This window comes from Amphiprion ocellaris, chromosome 23, assembly GCF_022539595.1.
Source record: "Amphiprion ocellaris isolate individual 3 ecotype Okinawa chromosome 23, ASM2253959v1, whole genome shotgun sequence".
Lineage (NCBI taxonomy): Eukaryota > Metazoa > Chordata > Actinopteri > Pomacentridae > Amphiprion > Amphiprion ocellaris.
In genome coordinates this window covers 11,783,852-11,810,997 of record NC_072788.1, presented here as the reverse complement: position 1 = coordinate 11,810,997, position 27,146 = coordinate 11,783,852, and the positions used below count along the sequence as shown (strand labels likewise).

At 38.2% G+C, this 27,146-nt stretch overlaps 1 protein-coding gene across 6 annotated transcripts in view; it reads right to left on the bottom strand.

Moving 5' to 3' along the window:
- Positions 1-26,509, bottom strand: part of elavl2 (ELAV like neuron-specific RNA binding protein 2) — a 34,032-nt gene extending 7,523 nt beyond the window's left edge. The window contains exons 1-5 of one of the 6 annotated variants that reach the window (XM_035946250.2): positions 26,074-26,509; positions 10,711-10,801; positions 9,522-9,765; positions 3,880-3,983; positions 1,862-2,015 (exon numbers count right to left, since the gene is read on the bottom strand). In XM_035946250.2, coding sequence (XP_035802143.1) covers positions 1,862-2,015; positions 3,880-3,983; positions 9,522-9,765; positions 10,711-10,782 — 574 coding nt within the window. In that variant the 5' untranslated portion in view covers positions 10,783-10,801; positions 26,074-26,509. Of the gene's footprint in view, positions 1-1,861; positions 2,016-3,879; positions 3,984-9,521; positions 9,766-10,710; positions 10,802-25,074; positions 25,173-26,073 lie in introns of those variants that run through there. The other 5 variants (XM_023265873.3, XM_023265871.3, XM_023265872.3 and 2 more) reach the window with 5 other exon arrangements.
- Positions 26,510-27,146: the final 637 nt, after the last annotated feature.

Genomic DNA, 27,146 nt, shown 5'->3' with positions numbered 1-27,146 from the left:
TCAAATTTCCCCTTTTCTAATGAAGGATATTCTATTCTATTCAACCTTATTAGTGAAGAAGCCTCGTCCAAAATGACAGGTGTGATGCTATCAAATGCTGCTAAAACATTTAATGTAAACCAGTTCCAAATATCATTTTTAATAATTGGCAAAGGCAAAACCATTAACCGATCTTTACTGACAAGATGATCAAAAACCTGAGATTTACTGATTTGTCTGTACATTTTTTCCCTGTCACATGACACCGCATGTGACAATACAACACGATTAAGATATTTATTGGTGCAATATTGCAAAGTTTTGAAAGAAATCAACATTAAATCTGACTAACCGTTTCCAAAAAGTATTATTTGACCATAAATATTTTAAACCTGTCAAAAAAAAACCAAAAACATCTTTATACAAAAAAGATTTTGCTATTGAGCCTTTTACAGTCACTTGAAAGTTTCCAAACACTGTTGACAGATTCAGAAACACACCAAATGCCAAAAAACAAGCACAGACATCAGCAGTGTCTACATTGAGAGCAGAGAAATGTGCAGCAAGAGGAAAAAAAAAAAACAACACATTGAAGGGTGATAAAGTTTTATACAAAGCTTCCCCATCACCGGACATTGGCAGGCAGCAGGGAGAAAGAAGAGCGAAGATTGTGACGTCTCAAGAGAGCAGAAAGAGGTGAAAATATTAAGTGTTAAAGATGAAACTCTACATACAGCTAGATTAACAGCTTCCCATCAACTTCTACTATTCTTTTTTGATTAAAAGGATAAGCTAACTAGTAAGTTTGCATAAGTTTTTAGTGTAGCTAGCTATTTTGGGTAATACTTCACTTTTAATCTACTGTAGCCACCAAATATTTTAAGATTATTCATAGTTAAACATTATTCCTTCAGCTTATTTACCTCTTACTGCCCTCTTGGGACATCCATGCATGTCATTTCTCTCTTGGTCCTGTTTCTTCCTGCTGCCTGCCAATGAGCCTTGAGCTTCAGTGTCTTTGCCAAGTCAGAAAAGTGGTCCATCATTGCAGTCTCCCGTGTTGCTCAACTCCTTCGCTGCGCATTTGTCGTTCTGATATTTGTTTTCTCGCAATTTCTCACAATCCCTGTTGCTTTTGCGTTTTATAGGCATTCCGACGTGTGCAGTATTTTATCTGCAGGTCATTCAGTGTTTTTGCTTTATTTCTCATGTTGCATTTTGCCCTTGAGCAGTGGATAAGGCTGCATCAAGTGTGGTTTGTAAGGAAAAGCAGATCCTGTTTTGGGTTCTGATTTAGGTTTCCTGCAGTTGGATTACAGGTTGTTCCATTAATACTAAAGTAAAACAAAGGGAATTCTCAACAAGTGGTTTGAAAAAGAAAGAAAAAGACAACCGTTCCCTTAATGCATGCCAGTAGAAATATTCTACATTTCCACAGCACATGGGAACAGAGCCGCTGGGAAATGTCTTGGTGAAAGATTCTGTTTATTAGTGTTTTATAAGGGTTCTGCCTCCACATAACAGTTGAGAAACAGAGAATATAACAGCTGCAAATGCAATTCATTTCTTGCCATGAAATAGGCATGTGTACCCTTGGGATGGGAAGAGAAAAAAGGGAAAAAGCAGGAGACTGTAAGTGAAAGCAGAAGGGAGATTGGAGAGGAAAAAGAAATTATAAAACATCGAAACTTTACATCCATTTTCATATTCTATCGATGCATATTTATGAACGCCTCTAGTGGGAAAATTGCGTTTTTGGGAGCCTCACACCGCCTCCTCTAATGTATTTCTCAGGCCCGGCTGTGTCATTTTGTTCGGCAGCCACAAGGGAATAAAAAGAGGAACAAAGAGAGGAGGTAGGAAGCTGTCATGTTGCACTCACCGGTCACCTGGTCCACCAGGATGCGTGAGGTAATGATGCGTCCATACTGAGAGAAGAGCTGCTCCAGTTCTTTCTGAGTCATGGTTTTTGGCAAGCCGCTGACGTACAAATTTGCATCTCTGATGGAGGCGGAGCTTGGACGCGCATAGGAAACCTGTAGAGAAATTAGAGACGCATACAACCTTAAAAACTGCCTGATATTTCCTTTGCAAGTACATTTGCTCAAGCTAACACAAGGATGCTGTGACCCGGTTACAGCAGATAATGCAAACAGAAACTTACAGAAGTCAACTGAATTTATCTCATGTTTTGCAGACCACAGCGTGACCTATCCCACTTGTAGTTTCTTTCAATTTCTTATGCCACTGTTTGAAAACAGCATTTTTTTAATGTACATTTAAATTTCTTAGCACTATGGAGTACTTTTTTATGGTAAATATCAGCAATTTTGCACCTTTATTGTAAATACCAATAATTTTGCACCTTATTTCTTCAACCAAAATGATTTGCACATTCTTTTGAACATTAATTTCCTGATTTTTTTTAAATGCGGCATATGTGAGTTAATGGAACTACTATCTATCCATGAGTGTATTGGTTTCAGTCATGTAAAGATTTTTGAAATATTCCCACACATTTGCTCTGTGTGGCAAGAGCATGAAGCAAAACTTGCTCTTATAAACTTTAAAATGGACCAACTTCAGCAAAACTTCTTGTTTATCCCAAAGCTGTGGGACTTCATTATGTGCGGATAAGAGAAAAAAGGCGAGGTATTGGAGAAAATAAGCTAATGGAGTTCCTGGTAAGAATTAAGATTAGTCGAGTTGTAGCTGACACACACAAACACAGTCTGCTACTGCAAACATCTCTGCAAGTCATTGGCTAGTTGTTGCTTATGAACACAGAGTGCAAAGCAACTCCACAGCTGTTAAATTTGCTCAAAGCAAAAACTAAAATGTGCTTCCGTTTTTACCTTACGGGAGAAACCACACTGATCTGTCAAAGGCTGACAGGTTTTGTTTTTGTTGATAGTTTTGTTGGTATGTTGTGGTACATAAATGCAATAAAAAAACAAAAGAGAAAATGGCGAAACATTGTCATTGTCACTACATTTTTTTTCCTCAGTGGAAACTTAACCAGAGGAATTTGGACAATCTGAATTGCAGTATAGTTTGATTTATTTGTAATTTTCCACTAATATTTCTTAAAAACTTGCACTATCACTGTCACTGCTGTAACAGTACACATTTTCCTACTGTGGGATTAAGAAAAGCTCATTGTACCATATTGCTAAGGCCCATTCTGAGGTAGGAAAAACATCCACTTTCACACTTTATTTGAAGCTTACATTTGCACCGTACATTCCTGTACCTTACTAAAGGTTTATTTACATCTGTGACACAGCGGCTAGAGAATCTGTGTTACCATGTTCTAATCTCAGAGGTAGGAACTGAGGCAGAAATGAAAAAAGAAAGCTGTGCTAGAAGTGATGCAGCTCCTAACATCTTCCACTGTCACACTGTGCTGTATCTGCACAACATTCAGACATCAAATGCAAAAATAATCTAGCACACAGCTTACAAATTTGGTGCTATTCACACTCAAATTTTCTATCGTTTTCGCCCGTAGACATTTTCTCTAACACTCCTCTACAAGGCTATCTTCTTGTAAGGCCACCGTGAGGAAAAAAAAATATCACATCGACTAATCTGGCTCCACCATCCACAAATCCTTCAGCACTATATGAAGCAAATGAGTTTTTCCACCAGCACATTGAGTGCTACATTGCCTGATGAATGCTAATGGCAGCCACCTCCCTGTAAAGGCATGCAGCAGTGCTAAAGCACATCATGCAACCATAGAAACAGTTCTGCTCTACTTGAGGCCCAAGCAAAGCTGCCTGTGCCCAGATTAACAATAGGCTCCCTTTCCGCCCCACACTGCTCCAACCTCATTATACTCCAACCTCGACAGCTCGGCACAGGTTAGATTTTTTTGAGTTATGAGTGATAACTTACCTTGATGGTTTTGGTCTGAAGTCTCAAGCCGTTTAGGGTGTTGATAGCTTTTTCTGCGTCCTTCGGGTCCACGTAATTCACAAATCCATAGCCTAGGCTCTGCCCTGCAATCACAAAAATAAAAAGTCCACTATCACACTAAACTGAAATGTGACAATTTATACAAGCACCAACAATGTACTACTACTATTATATGCACAAAACAGCTTTTTGTGAATGTGAACACAGATTAACAGCCTTTATTTCTTATCTGGCAGAGCACACAGGAGGTCGCAAGTCAATTTTCAGCAAACATCCATTCTGCGTACGGTAAAAATTCTCAAACCAGCTCTTTGACAAACATGTTTTAAATTAAAAACGACAAGCGATTGCTCTGCTTTCACACCAACTCGTCTATGACACAGTGAAGTAGCCGAGGCTCAATGTGTTCCCCTCCCTCTGCAGTTTATCTCTAAAATGTACAATAGATTGACACCCACTCTTTATGTGCACAGAGACAATTCAATTTCCTCCACCCACACTGCTGGGTTTCTCCACAATTCCACTGCCGGTCAAGTTCACAGCTCAAGCAGTTCCAGCATATTAAATACAGCACATACAAAGCGGCGTGAATTGTATTTAAAAGTTTATTTAGGATTAGATATAGTTAATATAACCTTTACTCCCTGGCAGTGCGGCTCATCGCAATGTCAATATAGCTGAACTCACAATGCAGCTGTTGTGATTAACCTGCATTTTGTTTTTGTTTCATCACTTTATCATTATATTGTTCAAGCAATAGCTTGATTCTACTTAATGGAGATTTCTTTTCTCTTTCTCTCCTACTTGTCTCTTGTGTTTTTTTTTAATTATACACACAAAAACATAATTCTGCCGCATTTTGAGTTGAAAGTCGATGACATGTATAAGGAAAATGAAGATGTAAGGTTTTGTCCTCTGACAACACAAATATTTGATATAAATTAATAAAATCACAACACCCTGTAGGAGACTTTCGCGGTTCGGGACAGGATCCAAAAATGCCTGTCGGAACAATCTATTTACGTCTTTGTATTCGTACTCCCGCAATGCGCAAGCTCCAGCATATTTTGGCAGCACACCAGTTGTTGTTTATAAGTAATAGCATGCTAGCAGGGTTAGCCTCCAGAGCCAGGCAGACGCTGGCATTTATTATATTTTGCACGACATGTAAATTAACATTAAACATCCTGCATGGCCAGAATCTGATTGCAAATAGATGCATGTAGATACGTAATCTGGCTTGTGAGAAGCATTTCTACTGTCACTATACTGCAGCTGGATTCTGGTCAGTTCAATTATGAGAAAATACCAAACATTTGTGCTGTTTTTACAAGCTCTAATTTACCAAAAAAAAGCCAAAACAAAGGAAAAATAAATACCACTCGTTATATATAGCTGTTCTGTACATGCTGAATTTGAAACACCACTGCAAGTAATCCTTCAATTAAGCACACATGACAGTAACTACTCCATGTTAAACCAACTATTAGATAAACATAATGAAAACCGTTACACTTGAAATATTTAAGTCCCCTGTTGGTTACATAACAGTAAGACTGGTTTGAGGAGAATGTGTTACCAACTCCTGATACAATTTATCTCTCATTTTTGGTAAATAATGAAAATATCTGATTAAAAAAAAAAATGTAATTAAAAACAACTGTAAAGCCTATCTCGCATTTCCAAACTTCAGTGTCGGTTGTAATTATGACTTTTTAATTGATGTTGAAATTATATAACAGAAACTGTTCACAATGCAGCATACTTGGAAATTAATGACTATGGGAGAGCACATCTTAAATATCACATTCTAAAAATATTATTTTGACTTTAAAGCCCATATACCAAGACATTATATATGGTGCTGCTTCACGGCACTATTACAGCAACCTTATCGACGCACTGAGGAAGTGAATTCATCAGTTGAAGCCACTTGTTAGATTTTAGTGAAGTGACAATGCCATTAAAGCTTTGTTCTAACAACATTAATTTGTACAGTTCTCAAGCTGAATATGCACTGATTAATGTCTTTCCATTGTATATATTAAAAAAGTTTACGTTGAAGAATTTTTCTACAGAAGCGTGACTCCAACACATGGCACATTCAGAAGTCTGTATCTGTGTAAAGCCTTATATATTGGAAAATGAAATATAAAGAGATACCCAACTGTCGAATATCGCTCGCAGCGCTGCTATAAAGTTATCTTTTCTGTACAGCTGAACTCTCTATATGCATCCATACTGGTTTTATCTGTCTTACCACATGAGTCACTGCTCTCATGGGCGGTTCTGCTGTGATCAAGTAAAGTTCATAAACTTAATTTCACCTTGCGTGTCAGGGACTCTTATAGCCAGGAGAAATACGCCAAGCCTTTGAAACGAAGCTGGTGAAATGACATTTTTACTTAAGCCTGGAGGGCAAAACGCCTGCTGTTATATGTTCTCTTGCACACGCTAAGCCGTCCTGTGGAATATCCAATCCGTCTAGTGTTAAACCAAACAAGTCGCTCGCTTTTAACTGTCATTAAGCAACATGCTGAAATACAGTTACAGCTGCTTCCAGTAAAACACTAGTGCTGCCCATAGTGGGAGGAAAATGACACAAAGACTAAGCTGTTTCTGCAGCAGCAGCCAAAGCATGAACATTTAAAGCAAAGAGGAAGCATGCATCTCTCTGGTGATTACTTAACATCTGATGTAGCACCAGTACACAGATGTAGGCTGGCTTAAATCCATCGCCACAGGGCCAAGGGAGAGACAAAAGCAACACAGTCTGGAGGGGATAGGGTTTTAATGTAGAGCTGAAATCAGAGCACCATTCCCGAGAAATGACTTGGAGGCTTTGAGTAACATTAAAGGCCTAATTTTTTTCCCACCCCAATTCAACACTATCAGTTAAAAAGGATTTTTTATTTTTGGCTTTAAAAATGCTACTTTAACTGCTAAAGTTATAATCGCACGCTGGTTAGAGACTAAAAGCTGACCATAAATCCATTATTAATCCGCACTGCAGCTTGTATAATTCAATTGATAGCTTGGAAATTCCTGTAACGACAGAACCTCAACAGCAAGGATCGATGCCCTTTTCTGAATTTGTTCAAGCCAAGCCTGTTTGTACACGTTTTCACATATACCTAAATAGAAACGTGCCTTCCTCGAGTGTCCTCTTTGACAAGTATGTTCTGCCAGCTGGAGAGCTAACGAACTCACCCTTTCCAGCTGGCTGCGTTTGTATTTCTTCAACAAAAATAAAAAATAATTACTAAAAATCAAATAGCCATTGACGCCGAGAGCTTCTGGAGCTTGCTGCAGCAGACCTCATCAAGACACTTTGTTTCGCTAAAGATGCTACTGCAACTGTCATCCCTAATCCAATTCAACACGAGTTTTGAAGCAAAGCAAATTTTTCTAATTCTTTTTGTGGCGCTATAAATTAACAATTTTTTACGTGCAACTTTCCAACACTGACACATGAATACAAATATAATAGCTAGTTTTATGTCACTTAAAAGTCAAATCAACATTTTATACATGTTCTATACTATGTGAGGAAAGCAGAGGAATATTTCTTTGAGGTAAACAATTTGTGTTGCTTTAAAAAAGTTGTAGCTTCTTTAAATATAAGAATTAACATCAAAATAACTGGCAGCAAACATGCTAAACTGAGACATGAAAGTGTAGCATGAAGCTGGGCAGAAATTGAAGTAAATTCCAATAGAAATCTGGTTTGAGAGATCTAGAAAGTTGCCTAAGCAAGCTCAAGATGCACTCATATTTATTTTAATCCTTCATTGTCAGGGTCAAAAAACAGCAGGCGGTTCAGTCTCAATAGGATACTCAGAAAAGCTACATTTACATGACATTTACTATTCTATAGCTATGAAAACAACTTACTGAAAACAATTTGTATCTAAATTCAAGGAAAAGCAAGTTTACAAGGACAAACATCTTTTCTGCTGTAAAGTTAGGTGTTTCTATAAAGGCATGCAGGTATATGCATTTGTGAGATGTTGTTCATCACTTAATTCTTTTCTTTATTTTGCTTACAGGTCACCTCAAAGATCAAATCTGATTTCCAAGCTCTAGTCTATAAATCTGAGTCATCACAGGCCCGAAAGCAAAGTTTTTTCTTGCTCAAACTACAAAGAAGTTAAGATATATTATTTGCTAAATCAAAATCTCCATTTCCATTGCCCCACTTTGAGGGAGTGTCATTTTAGGACCTCTGGAGATCTTCAAAACATTTACACTCAAGGGCATTTCAAAACAACTTGTTTCATTTAATTCCCCTGCTTTTAAATTGCTCAGAGTCCTACGTTCACAGTTGCTTGACTAAATATGCAACCTATCAAGTCTTGTTTATGTTCAATCACCCAAGCAGGCTGTGCTCAACACTGATTTTAAACAAGGATCACTTGTCAACTCAGCTCAAGCCATTTCACACATTATCAAATGCATTTCTTATATGCATGGCTCCACAAGGGCATTTACCCCATGCAAGACTAAACACTTGACAATTTCATCAGCACTGCATGCAAAAAAAAGTCAAAATTCAGTGGGTTGGTTGCAGAGAAAACACAAAAGCTTTCAGTTCTGTACCTACATTCTAAATATTTTTTATAGAAACCGTAGTTATAAAAGCAAGGAGACACAGTTTAGCTTAACACATTTATAAAGCAATCGACAGCATTTTTGGGGACTATAACAAACCTTGCAAAGACAGAATTATGAATAACGGCCGGCTATTCTGTAAAATATTTAACATTATGAATATTTCAGCGCCAGATGTGGCCGCTCGCCGCACATCACATCTTTCATGTTAATTTAATGAAGGTGACTACTGCGGAGTCACAGAATAAAGATAATCTATAAATCAGCCTGAGTTAAAATCCGCTGTTCTCCAGCCTAATAACAACTAAAAGATGTACACAAGGCAGACCAAATGCAAACGTTTCCTTTCAGTCTTGAGCACTGGACTGATGGAGAAAGGTCTGGGTAACCTTGACCACAACACAGCAAGTATTAAAACTATAGCAGCCTCAGACATTACGTGCTCATGTCACCGACCATGTCAGAATACCTCTGCCAGCTGCATTCCGCCCATTAAAAACAACCTCAAATCATTTGCAAGTACTCTATCTACCCAAATGTACGGAACTGAATGTTCCCAGAGGCACAGTTGGAATTCAAAACTGCCATTTTTCTACTAGCATGAGTATAACCCTACATATAAAAGCCGTATATACTCATATATAGCATTTAATATCAGTCCTTATGTGGCTACACAAACACTGTGCCGGTTATTCTTCGAATGAGATGTAGAAAGACTGGATGGCTTTCAAAATGAATGCACCTGCATTGATTGAGGGTAAAAGGTTATTCATTTGATTTCAAGAGAAGAATCACACACTGAGCATGCAACAGAAAAGCTTATGGCATGGACAATAAAGCTACAAGGGCCCCACTAATGCAGTATTTACATCTAGTATTTGTGTTAATATGGAAAAAACTATTACATTAAATCTATTTTAGATTTAGAGCACTTAAAATCCAATTTCACAGACAGAATCAGTGGGGCCCAAGCAATTAACCAGCCACAGCAATGAAAACAGTTTTGTTACCTGTTATTTTGTCTCGAACTAGTTTACAGGACTCAATTTCTCCGATGCTCCCAAACAAACTCTTCAGCTCCTCCTGGGTCATGTTCTGAGGCAGATAGTTGACTATCAAGTTAGTTTTACTGTCCTCTATGCTCCCTGACTCTACAGGTGAGGAGCAGTTGTTTGAGATTGTTGAGGGACCGTTGCTCGTGTTGTTACAAGTTGGCCCATTGGACAGCTGTGTTTCCATGGCAGCAATTACCTGCTAAAGAGACAAGAGAAAAAAAAAATCTAAGTCAAAACCACATGCAAATCCAAACAAAAACACCAAAACAGTTAAAAAAGGACACTCTTCACACATTGAAACACTGTTTTGTTGGAACAGATTTTTCACTGAACAAAACTGGAGTTTATTTTTACTTCGACACAAAACATCAGACAGGCAACTGAGAATCAGGGAAAACATCAAAACTACTGACTGAAAACTCATTACACTGTCATTAGAAGCCCTAATTCTGTGACTGCTAACACATTTGTTCACCAAGTGTAATTTCCTGGCCAAATGTCGAATGTTTAATCTTGCTACTACAGATTACCAAAAAGTTGAAACAGTGAAGAGAAAAAAAAGACTGCACAATGAATTCCCTCTCTGCTACTTTTGTTTCTATGTGAGAAGGTCTACTATAAGTTAGTGATATCACATAACATATATTTCGAAATCAAATCTGGCAACCAAAGCGAAACATTTCGTTCGGCAAGCCTATAGCAGCACCACCTTCAAAGCCATCTAGTATCGTACGACAGCCTCTAAACAATAATCCAATAAAAGGCAGCCAGCAACAAATTAATGTATGAAGAGTCATCCTTAATTAACAGATTCACCATAAGCACATGTGCAACCACACCACAGTCCGTGTTATTCTTAGGAAATCACATTTTGACAGGCTACAAGGCTATAATTTTACAAGAAAAAAAAGACACCAGCAAACAGGTTTAGACCATACCAATACAGTCAGACATTAACAGGGAGCTGTTCATACACAAACATCCAAAAAAAGTGCCTGAATTCCAAATTTAACACGTGTTAGATTGAATTGAACGTCGAAATACAACAGAGAGCTAGAATCATTGGTATGGCCTGAGCACAGACAAAAAAAAGACGGCCTTCTGGCCAAATTATTTCGTTTGGAGAAAAAAAAGTGCCACAGACCCCAGTCCAAGGCTCAGGCGCCCACGAACCACTTCTAAGCAGAGAAGCCACATCGCACAGTCTGACTGCCATGTTAGTTTGGAGTTGCCGTCTGAAAATGTGGACACAAAAAGTACTTCATGTTAGATCAACAAGAACAAAAAGCAACAGTCAGAGATGATCACATGTCATTGTTAGGGGGAGGGGAGAGAAAGAGGCTATTTTTTTTAACTGGCAGTCCATGCACATCGGTGGAAAAGGCAATGTTTCACTTAGTCACAATTCATCTACAGTAAAGGAGAGAAAAGGAAGAACCAGTAAGTGTTCAGTCAAGAGAGAACCCTGGCTACAACAGGGACAACAAGCATGAGGAATGGCAATTAGTAAAATGGATGGGAGTGCTGAAAAAAGATGCTCGCTGAAATCGGAACGCACAAATCTCCTCAGACTGCTCACATCCAGCAACAAAGCTGATGCCTAAATTAAGTTGACACATTGCTGCATTTGTTATCCAGCCAGACACACAAAGAAGCAAAATGTGCAAACACCCACAGTGGAGAAAAACATCTACAAGTTTACTTAGCTTAAAGTGGCCTACTTTAAAAAAAAACACTGACAACTAGTTCATCAAATTAGAACCAGAGCCACCACAAAACTCAAAAACCCAAAATAAAGCAGGTTCAACATCCATCAAATTCTACCAATATACACAGAAGCAAATCTTGTTATTTTGTGAAAGCATTCAATGACAGCTAGCCATCAAAGTGATGGCTTTAACTTTGTGACAGATTTAACATCTGGATTTAGAGAAAATGTACCTTTTGTGCACAGTCCTGCACTAAACAAAAGGATTCTCAGAGTTTTAAAAAGGAGGTTTTATAGCAGCCACTCCACAAATGCATTAAAACAAAAAGCTCCACTCGCGTCAGATGAAATTACAACACTTTCACAGGTTTACCACCTTTGCTAACCAATTTCCCAGGTGAAAACTTGCACAAAGACCTTTCCTCATATTGTGTATAAGCTGGTAAAATAAGCTGCTATCAGTGGCACCATGTTAAAATTTAAAAGTAGATTCAGTGCAAATGTTACAACACATTTTTTTCCAACTCCAAGCTGAATCATGCAATGGTAAAATTAAATACAAACAGACAAGATTTTTTTTTAGCGTTTTTTTCAAATTGTTTTGAAATATGGTGTAGATATTGAACATCTGTCTTTTGCCAAAACCCTCGTCTGATAAATTTTTTCATACCATTCGAATTTACAATAATGGACTACGGAACATGTACCAAGAAGTTCCATTACAGCAATTGTTTATCTTATAAACAATAACTACAGTTAAGGAAAGTATTCCATTATTATTTACTTCAATGCCAACACAATGGAGAGCAACTCCTCTAACATTAATCCCACACAGGCAGATAATCTTGTCGCTAGGACTGCAGCTTTACTGCGTACATCAATTGACACGGCTGCCCCTCTGAAAAAGACAGCAATAAATTATAATAAAAAGCTCCATGGTATAATGAACTGTGCATCTTAAAGCAGGCTTCAAGAAGGTTGGAAAGAAAGTTTTACATCATAAAAAGCGATTCGTAGGACAAAAACTGCTTATTATTTATCTCAGAGGAAAACAAGAAAAAACCCAGGTTTCTTTTCAGCACTGTAGCCAGGGTGACAGCCACAGCTCTGTGAAGCCTTTTGTTCCTTTAGCTCTCAGCAGTGACGACTTCATGACCTTTTTTACAAGCAAAGTTTTGAAAATTAGACAATAAATATATAATACTAGGAACATGTCTTTTGGTACATTGGCTCTGGAAGCGTCCATAGAACCAGATTTATACTTGGACTACTTCTCTGCTGTCATTGGGATTAAAAGGAACCACTTTAATCTGGTTTAAATCATATTTATCAGACAGGTTTTAGTGTGTTCATGTTACTAATGATAATTCTTCCACCTACACTAGAGTAACTTATGGTGCGCCATGGGGTTCTGTGTTAGGACCAATATTGTTTACTTTGTACATGCTCCCCTAAAGAAATATTGTTAAAAAACACTGTATAAATTTTCACTGTTATACAGATGACACCCAGTTATATTTATCTATAAAGCCTAATGAAACCAATCAGTTAGCCAAACTCCAGGCATGTGTGAAGGACATAAAGGTCTGGATGACCGTAATTTTCTTCATTTCAATTGCCCTGGCCTTCAGTTCTCCTGTAAAGAACCTTGGAGTTATTTTCAACGAGGATATGCCCTTCAACACACACATAATAGCCTTCTTTCACCTATGTAATATTCACCGTAACACCTCATCTCAGAGTGATGCTAAAAAAACTCATGCATTTATAACTTCTAAACGAGAATATTGTAATTCCCTATTTTGAGGATGTCCCAATAATTCTCTAAAAGACCTCTAGCTGATACAAAATGTTGCAGCCAGTTCTGACAGGAACCAGTAAGAGAGCTGATATTTCTCCCATATAAACTTCTTAACTCCCTGAAAAATCCAGGATAGAATTTAAAATTCTGCTTCTCACATATAAAACTCTTAATGACCAAGCTCCATCGTATCTGAAAGACCTTATATTACAATATCCTCCTAACAGAGGCCTTCCTTCTCAGACTGCAGGTTTACTTGTGGTTTCTAGAGTTTCCAGAAGCAGAATGGGAAGCAGATCCTTCAGTTATCTGCTGCTCTGTTGCGAAATCAGCTCCCACCTTGGGTCCAAGAGGCAGACACCCTCTTTACTTTTAAGATTAGGCTTAAATGCTAATGATCACCATTAGCATACAAGGGCTCGGTGAAACTCGCATTTCAGCGACCCCCATTGTCACTCTCTGGCTCCAACGACCATCGTTGAGGAGCCGGACGGGTCTTGGCAATGGTCGAATGTGAATAGCACTGACCACACCTCACAGAGGCTATAAGCTGAGGCAACATCAACCACCACCAGAACTGAAGAAGCCTCTTGGATGAGAGGTGAAACGTCTTCAAGGAAATTTCTTAAGTCCAGTTGGACTGATTTAAACAACTTTGGATAACCATGACCTGGATGAATGAGAACCTACACAGACATTAGGCTTAAAACTTTCCTATTTGATTGAAAGCTTATAGTTAGAGATGCTCAGGATCACCTGAGCCATCCTTTAGTTATGCTGCTATAGGTTTAGACTGCTGGGGGATTCCCATGATGCACTGGGTTCCTCTACTCTACCTCTATACTGTTATACATCACCATTACGTATCACTGTGTTTCCCCCAAGGTCCTGTGTCTGTTCTCTCCACGGATGTCTCTGGATCTGCACTTTCTGGCCTCAATGACCTCCAAAATCTTCATTGTTCTGTTTGTATCGTCTGTTCTCCATCCATTATCCCCATTCCAACTCCTCCTGTTGTCCCCCACCATCCTCATCCCCATTCTCAAACCAACTGGTCGAGGCAGATGGCCGCCTTTCCTGAGCCTGGTTATATCGGAGGTTTTTTCCCCCTCCCTACTCTAGGGTCTTTTTCTTGGTTCTTTACAACAATCACCGACTGCTTGCTCATAGGAAATCCAAAGGCCACTTTGGATTGTTGGCTTCTCTGTTCTTTATTCAAAATTTGTGAGGTCTTCACCTTACTATGTAAAGTTTTATGAGATGACATATGTTGTGAATTGGGGCTATGTAAATAAAACAGAAAATTCTGACTTTAGCGCCCTATTCGCCAATTTTTTTCACTCTGTTGGATGCAAGCCAGTGAAAATGTTAACCTGCCATAACAAACTATTGATTGGCTCTACTCGAGCAATGAAAACAGAACTGCAACTGTCACATGGACAGGTAAAAACCAATAAATTTGATCAATATTTCTTAGTGGAGAGATGTAAAAAAAAAAGTCAATGTGCATGTTTTCAAAAAAACTCAGCCTTAGAGATGGATGCTGTGTGAACTAGAAGCATAAGATTTAAATTCTCTTATTTCAGAAATTTTTGAAGATATTAACTCCATTAAGCCACTTTGATTGTGTCTTAATCTATTTGCCACCTAAAATACACCTATGTGCTCTTTTACAGTTAAATACACATCAATAAACATGTATACCTGAGCTTTTTAGGCATTGTTTTGCTGTTATTTTTCCACAGTTACTTCATGTATTTCTAATCAGTTAATTTTGTATTTAACAACTATTTTCCCCATTAACCGTTTAGAAAAGATGTCACATGCTAATTTTCCTGTTAATGAAATAACTCAATAGGAACAGACTAGTTTTACACTATGCATCATTCATTGTATTAATTTGTATCTGTATGTACAGCGGATTAGAGAAGATCCAAATGAATTGGGAAAGAGTTGAATTTTGTTTGAGTTTTTTTTCAATTACAACAGACACAAAGGAGAAATGGTTAACCAGATAAACAATGAGGATAAGTAATTGATTGTAAAGGCTATTTTACAGGTCATGCATGGGTCTCCACACACACTGAACACTAAAACTCAGGCTGTTAAAAATATTAACCACTCTTCTCAAGGGAACTGAGTTAAAGTGTACCCAAAAAGTCTAATTTTGTCACTGGGGACTTTTTTTTTTGGAAGATTTATAATAAAAAAAAAAAATAAAAAAAAAAAGAATCCTGAGGGGTCTCACACTAGAAAATCCAGCAAGTATAAACCACTAAATTGGAAACGCTGGTAATGATGTGCATAAATACACATGAACTGACAAATTGCAACAAACACCTCGATGTCAGTCAGATCAAAACAGCTGTAGAAGTGCTCTGGACTCTCAATTACAAAATAATTATGACCTTAGCTTGTCCAAGTGTGAAAAACTGGAGGTGTACTGTGAGTGTATGTGATTAGGCCTCGACTAAATATGACAATGTATAACAGCACTAATTTATGTAGATATTAAAACATATTTGTACTCTTAAATTATATCTTAGTGCACAGAATAAAGCTTGTATGCAATGAACATATGCGTGTTTCTGCACATGTATAAGTTTCATACATTTATTATTCAGGCTAGTGTAATATCAAGCCAACTAATAGAAATAGGGTCACTTTTTGATTTTATCCATTATTTGTAGTCAACTGTGACAGGATCACACTGGATTATAGCCAGTGCTTTAGTCGAGTCAGCTGTGTTAAAGTCTGTGCAAGAACCTCCGAACCATACAAGTTCCTCAAATGAAGTATTGTTGTTCCCAGGTATTTGGCAGATCGGAATCCATGTGTAAAAGGGTGCGATGCTCTCATTACACATATGAAAATACACTATACAACAGCAGCCTTGACTAACAGCTTGCTGTTTAAAAATAACTGTGCCGACTTGTTCCAATTTAAGGTCAACGACAACTATATTTGTCGCGAAGGAGCGCTGGTGTTGTGTTCAGTTAACTAAATCTTTAAATTTTTTGACTGCAGGTTGAACAGACAAAGCTATTTTAAGACACGAGTTTGGGCTGTGAACTTTATGTGTTTATCCATTTTAATTTTAGACATTTTAAACTATTTTTAAAAAAGCTCATACAAGTAACACTCTCCCAGAAACACTGCAATCCGCTGCATCCAACACAATATATACATAATTTAACTTTCTCAATAGTTTGCACTATATCAGTTTCATAATCATTTGAAGTATTTCATTCTAATGTGCAATATTTTGCTTGCATGTGCAATTTTTCCACTTTAATGTACAACATGTCAATACAATGTGCAATATTTAAGTTTTCAGCTGCAACATTTTAATTTCATGTGATATCACTTATTACCTTCGTATAAATACCAGCATTATGTTTAACATTTCTAGTCTTATTGTACCATACTTAATTTTCAGTAAGGTATTGTACTTGTATTTTATTGCTTTTCTACTAGGCAGTGCCTTTCTTATGCTGTCACAGGGCTTTTTTTTTTCCTTGGCAAAAGAATTTATTTAAAGACGAATAAATTTTAATCTGATTTCTTTTGTGACTGCACATGTGTAGCACTTCTCTGGAGTCTCAGCTGAACAGTATAAAAAATGAATAAATAAATCAGTGCACTTAAATTTATTAAGTAAATCCATTCTTACTGTAATTTTTCCAGGCATCTGAATGTACTATACACAAACTGCAGAGCCAACCTTGCATTGCACAAGTGAAAATACATGAGTCATCTGATTCTCTGGCATGTCCCTAAACCAAGGTCAAACCCACCGACTACATAACCCAAGCAAAAATAGAAAACACAGCCATACAGCAAACAGCTTTTTGCCCACATGACCCATTACCACAGATGCATTTTACTCACTAGAAGAAACAAAACCTCAGCAGAGTGAATATGATGTGGAAGAAAAACTCGAGACTGGCGGCATTTAAAATGAGCGTAGGTTTAGGATGAATTGTTACCCAAAAACTAGTCTTACAGATGTGTTTACTATCTACCTGCTCTACCCAACTGCCCTGACAGTCACTAAACATTGACAATAACTTTAAGCATCAAAATTTGTATCTACATTCAGGAATAAAAGTCAGAAATGGGATCCTTGTCCCTGCTGATTCAACACAGATTTTGTTATCCACATTTTTTCACCTTTACTAGGAAGGTTTGCTCTAGTCATATGGTTCAAAATACTAAAATATGCTGCCAATATCTCCTGCTGCATGTGAACAATTAGCAACCTCAGCTCTAATGTCAACAGCCTATTTCCTGTTAACTCTTGACAATGTGTATTTTTAAGCATGTTTGATGCAGGATGTCATTTAGAAATGGTAAAAGGACAGAAGAAAAAGCACCAAATTAGTTAAATGTGTGTTATTTGGGCACACCATCAGGGTATAAACACTATCTCTTTAAAATGCAGTGTTTTAGCAATTTTACAGCACAGTGCATGCAACATTTTCCCCTACTGACGAACCATTTATTCGGTGTATTAAACCATTATGGCTAATGCTGCAAATCCACAAGCAAGACAGTTTAATGACCGCACTGGATTCAAAACTAAATTTTTGCCACGTGGCATGCATTTGGCAGAGATTTCATTTGCTGACAAGACAAATAATGTCATTTTATCTATTAAAAGCTTCTCAAATAATTCTCCAGAACATTTACTTTGTCACAATATACTTGCTGTGATATGACATTATACAACACAGTATTTTACCCACATTGTCGATTACTATTATGTTGGATAAAAAAGTTGAGAAACTAATGGTCCATCCCTTATAATTTTTGAAAAATGGCTCCATACAGAAAATACTGACAGCATTGCCGTCATGTAAACTACTACAGAGACTTGTTGCACAGCTTAACACTGCATCCACTCCTGCAGGTAAGAACTAGTAAGACAAAGGCTTTGATATAGTACTATGAACACACAGATGTCTGCAGCTTATCCAGGCTTCATAAACATCATATTTCTAATTCAGTTTGGCTTTATAAATCATGTTCTACTCAAGAAAACAGCTACTTAAATGTGAAAATGTCAATATGGTTTCACAAACGCTGCATTGAGTTCAACTTATTATTTATTGATATCAGACAAACAACAAACATCTCAAATGATTGACTATTTGATTATTGCCATACCCAGATCTGTCTAAATGTTCTAAGTCAACACAAAGCACCTCCCACTGTTTGATTTACATCCACAATATTACTTGTCCAAGAAAATTTACCATCAGTTTTCAACTAGGACTACAACTAAACTGCATTGCTGTTATGCAACTGAATGACTATTTTAAAGATTATTCACAACCTTTTTTGTCCAAAAAAGCAAAATGACCAATTCTGGTAAGTATAAATATGTAGTTGCATAATACAGCACAGCATGGAATGTAAACAAAAGTTAACATGTTAGAGGTAAACTGGAAACTCCAACAGAAATCCATAAAAAAAGGAGGGCTTATTATTTAAGTCAGTTGTGCAACTTGAAAATAAATCCAAGTTTCTATTAAACCGCTAACAAAGTGAAAAAGATTAGGATATTAAAAAGCAACATGAAGGCTATTTCACAAGTAATATTTTTTGTCTTTATTGTGTAACTGTTCTTTAACTCTGGTAGCAGCTTTGAATTCTGTAAATATAACAATTCACTACATAGCAGTTGTCTTTAATTCATGTATAAACTGAGTGTCAGATGACAATGCAATTATAAAATCAGGATTTTTGACAGGTGGTTAATATATAGTATTAATAGGTGGCGTTTCAGTCATTATTTCATTGTTGTTCCATTTTATTATGACAAATGGAAAAATATGTAACAGCAGTTTTATTGGGGATTTGGCTGTATTAAAATATGAAGAAAAGCAAACAGATGTAGAGTGTTTCTTGTGTATTTCCTTGTGCATTATTGCTGCAGAATTTTAGGTACTGCCATACTCTCAAAGTCTTGGGTCTTTGGAAACTTTACATTTAACCGAGTCAGGCTGTGCCGCTGCATGATTGGAGCTAAAAACTGCTGACGTCATGACGCAGCCATACTGAGGAAAAACATTTGATTTAATGAAATAAAAGGTTTTTTTAAAAAAACATATTGATTTAAGGCATTTATGCAGACTACTCGCAGCAGTTCTATTTTAAACTTTAACAGATTAAAACAAGAATCCTATTAAATGAGTCAACATTGTCACCATATACACTGCAAGCTTTCTAGTCATGGTAAAAACTGACGTTTTGAACTTTGCATGTCAACTCAACCACCACTCGCTGCTCTTTCCATCTGCCATTTGTCTCACAGTGAAACCAGTTGGGGACGAGAAAATTTTTTGGTTAATATGACACAAAGGCCACAAGGATGGGCATTTTTAAAAAAATCAAAAAAACAACAACAACACAGAAGTGATATTCGGCCAGAGTCTTTCACTTGCCAAAAATTGCAATTCTATGCAGCTATCTGCACCACAAGCAGCAGTCCAGACAGAAAAGAAGCAGGCCACAAGAGAACATATTGCCGTCCAAGAAATTGACTTACTTCAATCTCCATTTCATGTGTTTCACCTTTTATTCCACATACAAAGCACAAACACTGGCTATTGTCCCACTCGAGATAGTGCCACAAGGCAGAAATATTTCATTAGATAAACACTTGGAACAGGGAGCTTGGCAAGATGCCTCTCCCCAAAAAAATTTCAGTCGAGGCTTTCAGTGTGTGCAGCCAGCCAGCAGCCTCCTCTTAGTGCAGGCATTTGAGTGCAGAGCATCTTGTTCCCCCAGAGGCCTTCCCTCACAGTTCTCATCAGAAACCAGGCCCAGATAAAGACCACGAGGTTCTTTTTTTGTTCTCCCATCATTGCTAAGATAAACCCATCCACCTCCACACTTTTACCCCACTGAGCAGGCTGCCTTTTAGGACTCATTAAAGTGCAGCGTGTTTAGTTATTTGTACTTTCAGATCCCACTGCCTTCTCGCAAGGGGGGGAAAAGGTTCCACGCAAAGTGTTGCTATGAGGAAAGCACACAGATTCCCAATTCAAACGCTTTTGACTTCTGTGCTGTCACTATTACAATATGTAAAGAGGGACGTTCAAGTTTTATCACCTAGCTGGAGGCTTTGCTTTACATGGAAGTTGGTCCCCTCAGATGCAATACTTTTTGTTTTATGTCTGAGCCATGTGTCATCCTTCAACCTCTGAAGCTGGTATTGCTGGCTCTGTTTTAGCAGCTCGCTGATTGTGCTAATTAATTACCGGTACATGGAAAAGTGACTCCGAGTGGGTGTTTGGAAGCAAGATTTCACAGCTGATCGAGCTCGTGTGAAGGTACAGCCGAAACTCAGTCGATATGGAATCAAACGCAACCTGGTAGCATTTCATACCTGCGACCCTGAAAGAAACAGTCAATCAGCTAATGAAGAGAAAATGTACCCAAAGCTATTTTTAACATTGATGAACCATTTTGGTTAAGAAACTTTACTTCTTAACATTATTGTGGGAATGTTCCATGTCCATTTTCTTTAGCCAGATAGATTACTTTATTGATCCCCTCAGGGAAATTGCAGTGTTTGGACATTATAAAACACACATGAAAACTGTATTTACAATAATACACGAGATAAAAATAGAGAAATTGAATGATGAAGAATTTAAAAAAGACAAGACTGTGCAAATTATTTAATCACTGCAAAGAGAAATTTGTTGGCATTTGCACTTCTACGCAACTTGTGAATCATTTTTCAAAAAATTCTGTTGCTTTAAATACAAAGCAATTCACAGAACTAAACATAATAGCTGGCTGCAGACCTGACCCTATTCATTTGCACACTTTTTATGATGTACTTACTCAACATTTAAGACATACGTAGCCTCCCACTACATGTGAGATTGACATATACAAGTCACACATTCTATCTGAGGATACTTTCAAATCCATTTTAGTTTCAATTAAGAGCACTTTAGTAAAGCAAACCAATTACCATTAATGCTATACTTGCAAGCAATGCATTTCACATGACCTTGAACATGTATGGTGGTTTAATTTTTCCTTTTTCCCTTGTCAGTTTTGCTGATTATAAAAAAAAAAAAAAAACACTGGTTATTGGCGAGGCCATTTCCAATGCCAATGAGGAAAAATGCAGCAGAATAAAGCTTTAAGATTTTCAAATTCAGTCAATTTACACATCTGACCAACTTCTTTAAGTTGAACCTGAAGCCAAAAGTGAGATCAGCATGTACTGATGTGACACTGAGCACTTAAAGTGAGGAGGCACGAATCTCTGCTACTAGCTCCTCAGAGGATTAAATTGACCAAGTATGCGTGACAAGCGGCAGAGTAGAGAACTCCAGAGTGCGCACACTGACATGCACAACCTGTCCTTGAAAACTAAAAGCCCACAAGTAACAGTTCAAAATATCCCAGCTGAAAACACAGATGTGACTAGTCTACACACACACACACACACACACACAGTAAGAGCACAAAAGGCAAACGCTAAAACATATAACACTGCAAAAAGATTCGGTGCCCTGATGAAAAAATTAATGTTTGCGATAAATGTACAATTTACTATTAGTCTAGTTATCCTTTTGTGGTGTAAACGTTGCTTAAACCTGCACATTTTCATATGCTGCTGTGCCCGAAATAGACTTTTTAAACATGGCATATTTACTACTTTGACTGCCATCTGACAACCGAGTTCTCTCAGGCTTAATTTTGCAAAGAAAACAATTTTTCACATTTAATTTCAATCACATGTGGGCAAGAGAATGCCCGCCTCCTAGCAGTGTTGCTCTGCAGTCTGTGTTTTTGCTAAAACATTTACACTAGCACGTCAGCTTCCATTGCAGATTCATATACAAATATAAGCAAAATAATACATCCATATAGAGACGGACTCTTCATGCTGTGATGAAAATTGTCCCAGTGGTGTAAATCTACAGTGGGCAGGGTTGAGAGCAGGGTAGTTATGCAGCAACTCCCCCCATGCCAGCCAGAGCATGTCAGAATAATACTGAAAAGTGATGCAATTCTGAGTTATAATTGGCAGTCTGCCTCCAAAGTAGAGGTGCACGATCTCTAACCACCACTTGTAGAAAAAAAAAGTGCAATAATCCAGCTATGTTGGTAGAAGAAAATCTAAAAAAAATAAAAAGTACAACTACGGAGTTCGCCTGAAATCAAATTCAGTTGGGTTGGAATTGCTCAAGAGACAGCAACTCATGTTCGTCAATATTGACATATTCTGAAATCCTGACCAGAGGCGTTTTTTATTCTTTCTGGCTGGATGCTGGTAAAGAACCAATGTACAAACATACATGTGTCATCCATATATGAATAAGCCTGTGATTATTCATATTTACTGATCTGTTTTAATTTTCTTTTACTTTTTTAAAGCACATACTGTTGTCAGAGGAGTCTTGTAGCAAAGCATTTGCCAGTTCGTGAAACTATTTAACATACAGCAATAGTAAATATAGATAAATGTTAATTTACATGTACAGGTTAGTGCTTCATACTGACAATATACCAATTATGAAACTGTAAAAGTAACAATATAAATGGATTTAGAGTGAAATCTACTGGAAGATAACAGTAAATAATTAAACAGTCGCTTATCTATTATATTAAAAGAAAAGAAAGAAGTGTGTGGGCCATTATTATGAAAAAGTGTGAAGTTAAAGCTGGGCTAGCGAGTACATGCTGATGAATCTGACATAGCTGAAAATGCACTAAAACCACTGATATGCAAGCGACCACAATTAGAAAGTAGTATAAAGAAGCTATTATTCAATTTCTTAAGTCTCTCAGCTATTTCATTGTTTTTGTCTGAAGGTCTCACACACCAAATGCAATTTGTCGAATTTCTCACTTCAAAAAAAAAAAGAAGTAAATTTTGTTTAGCATATCCAAGAAACTAATATTAAAATACACGTCTGGAGTGTTGAGATAGCACATGATAGACATACACTAAATCCGCTTCTCATTGTCGCAGACCTACACACTAATACAGTAAAACTACACAAATCAACACTAACCACCCAACACCTACAAAGAGCATGTGAGACGTGGCAATCTAATGCAGTGACAGGGTTCAAGGGCAATGCATTACTGGCCTCGAGTAATGACCCACACATGCAGAGGCAGGGCCACCCTGTGGCCAACACACAATAAGGGCCGAATGAAAATAGTCTTGTGCAGCATCCAGAGCCCAGACCAGCTCAGCTGCATGGGGGAGCACAGGGCGAGGCTACCAAGTGAAGAAAGGGGGATGGGATGGACATTTAAGAAGGACAAAGGGGGCAAAACTGCATTCTTTCTGCTGAAGCCTCCCACTCCACTGTATACTCTAACCCAGTTCTGACAGCGGCACACATTGCTGTACTGAGGCACAGTGATGTGTGGCCTTTGGAAGTTCACTCACTGTCCTGCATTTTAGTCACTCTGTCAGCAGCCTTTATTTAGAAAGGCAAACGTGGGGGCTCAATAATACATAAAGACAACCGCTCTTATCTCTTGTCCTTCACAGAGGTGGCTGAAATCGTGGATGCTGCATGAACAGAGAGGGAGGGGGAAAAAACCGCCTAAAAGCAGCAGATATCCATTACAGACTGGGAATCAGATCTGCAGTGACACTTCATATGAATCTTGTCCTCTAAACATTTCAGATATTACTGTGAAAATGACATGCATCACTACTTAACTTTCTACAAACCACAAACAACCAAATAAAAGGCATGATACGGACATTATCTTCTCATCAAGAAATACAAAATCTTTCAGCACACATTTTATAGTACTATATTTAATCAGATGATCCGACAACCAACTACTACTGCAGCATGTCTAGTCTGTTATGTTGAATCTAAGAATTGTCGGTCACATTTGAACCATCAGTATCAACCACAGATGTCCTGCTTTTTTTGGGGGGGAGGCAAATTAACCAGTCACACTCTTCGTTACATATAACTGAAATGAAGATTACTCGCCATTAACGATAACCCTGTTGTAATCAATACTAAAAGCCAAATACTACACTACTAACCTCAAAAAAGTACAAACTAGAAAGAAAACGCCTTTCTGTTCAACAAAATGCAGCCTTACAGGCTTCAAAGCTTTTGTGCACAAAATTAACCATGCCCAGCTTCATTACTGGTCTTCATCTAAATAAATTGACAGCCTGAATTAATATTATGCTATTTTGGTCGTTTCAATTTAGAAATTTCAGCGGTTTCTGCTGAATACTGGACTTAATTAGGGTCTGTTATAACAGTACACAGGCTAGTTTGCGCAGTAGAATAAGAAGAGGTCTGAATTAAACCCATTGTTAAGTTGAAAAGGTACAAAGAACCCATTATGGTGAATTTAAGGCGTTTGCTATGTTTAAGAAAGGCATTTTCTAATTAAGTGGAGAGTCTCTTGGCTTAATTGGTTAATCCGACACACCTGCGCTAATGCGGCTAAACTGCGCAACACAAGCTGGCTTCATGTTAAATTAAAGTTCAGCCAACTGTACCACGCCTTAGCTACTTGTAGCATGAGCTCAATGGTCCGAATATGATTGAACTTTTAATCGCTTAAAGAAAAAAAATGGTCCAAATTGGGGTTTTTCGTATTTTTGAAACCGCAACTTCATGCTAACGTTAACCGAGGCTACGCTTGTTTAGCCGAGTTTTGGCTAACACAGCCGTCAGTTTGTAGGCTCGACTAACCTCAAAGAACCGTTACTTTGTGTTAGCGTCCACCCCGAATAGCTAAATATGAAAGCAATGGTTAATTTAGGAAGTTCAAAGTTACATAAAATGCAGCAACGTTAAGCCACGCTAAAGTAAGATAATTTCCCAATGAGCTTCGGCGAGCGGTATGTCGGACTCGGCGGCTTGCTCTGCCGCGCTCCATCGCTGCTACTTAAATGCGGCTTTTTCTGCGCTTTACTTTACCCACAGCTGAATTTTAGCACTTTCTCACACTTTGCGGTGTCTTACCTTGAGGTGTTGTATCGGCGTCGCGGGTATTTATTGTAGTAAAAGTGTGCGCACGTCAAACTTTTGGTCGCAGTCTTTGCGCAGAGGAAAAGGGGAGGTGGCGGGAACGCGGCCACCCTAAGTAAACTAATCAAAGCGTCAGCCAATCAGCGGGGACCCTGCCCCGACCCCGGAAATAGGCTGCTAACTAACTGATTCGCTGCAGGTGCTGTTTTGAGCTGAATGCTAACATGTGTGAGCTTTTAAAAAAGACACAGAAACTGAGCTAGCAGCTTCCACCAGTACCATAAGAGACTCTCATTTGATTATAATAAATAGAAGTCTATTTCTGTATTAGATTTCACCATCTGCACTGTGAGGACACATAAGGAGTTAATGAGTATATACAATATGAAAACAGGAAATCTGGTGTGCACTTTACAATAATAATAAAAAATTGGACCGAAATATGCTTCTGATGACAGAACTTCATCCAGCAACTCCAAGTAGAACAACACAGGCTGCACTTACCCTATATTTACAGTCTTCAACCTCTTTTTTTTAAAGCTATTTTGCATTTTTTTTTTTTAAAAATGTTTTCTTCACATAATTGCATTTGGATCCGTTGTTTTAAATTCTACATAGCAAGTTTAGCTCCAATTTTCCACCTAACGTGGAATTCTGTTCATCAAACGGAGCTATTAGTGTAATAAATCCAACATTTCCCACTGTAAAATAACCGTTGCCACGTTTCTAGGCCTGATTTTCTACACACTGGAGCAATAACGCGTCCGAAAAATTGAGCACATGTGCGGTGATCGGGCTATTGTAAGTCTCTGCGATGCCAAATGCACCGCAATCCAGAGTTGGAAAAAAAAAGAGCCGTCAGTGGAAACATGAATGCATCACGGTGACTTTCCCCCACATCGCGTCTTGTACATGCAATAAAAGGCAGCCTGAGACCCCCAAATCTCCAAACTGTTTCAGGTGAAGGAGCAAAATGTGTAAAAAATATCTTACCGTTTCTACAAATGAAAGTTAGGGACGTCCTTTAGGCAAAAACAAAAAACAATCTCTGAATGAAACACCTGGCCAATAGCTCGTAAAAGGATGAAATTCCGGTCTGTCTTTAGTTCAAACTTGGAAACATAAAAAGCCAACACAAACAAGATAAAATGAGGAAATGAAATATTTATTAAATCAAAACACAGAAATGACTTCCTTTCAGCAAATGCATGGAACAAAAGGAAAAAAAGGGAACAGAAGAAATAAAAGGAATCAAATAATTAAAAAAGCCGGCTTCTGCCTGTCTCGCTCTTTACAGGTGCGCCACACAAATACGCGACATCACTGAGTGGAAACCAACGCAAGGAGGAGGTTGTCTTTAAAAGGAATATAGTCCTGTCGGCGAATATATAGGGCCGTATCACAGCGCGCCTATACCTCTCCGCACTCCCTCCGTTTCATCCATTCAACCTACACATGAACATGCATGCGGACGCGGAAGTATACCCGGAGTCGCTCCATCCAGCTCTGATACGCACCAAGGCTCCTCCGACGCCATTGGCTGCGCTGCGCTCCTCGTCGGGCTCAGGCGTCTTTTCAAGATCACAAAGATGCCATTCGTCCGCGCCCCAGTCACTCAAAGCCACCGAGTGTTTTTCCTAAATATGGCATTTGAAGTCAAACGTCGCCTTTTTTTCTCTCTTTTTTCTTTTCTTTTTTTTTTTTTTTTTTTTTGCAGATTCAGGTTGCGCACGAATGCTGCATTTTCTTTCTCTTTTCTTAAAAAGGCGACCCTGTTGTCATTCGATTTTTATTTACCGTTTTCATTCATTTATTCTGCTACATCACAGCCTCCCCCTCGTTGTCTGCGCCATTTCACTCCCCTCGCATCATCGTTTTTTTGTTTTGGTTTTTTTTTTTTTTTGCGCTGCGTTTGTGCAGCTTTCAGCACCGCGGACAGCGACGCACAGCTCGACCTGCAGCAAACACAAACCAGGGTTTGGTGGACTTCACAGTGGCAGCAACAGTTAGTCTGGATGGATGTAGCAGCAGAACACTACAGGATCAATTACCGCCACAGAGAAACA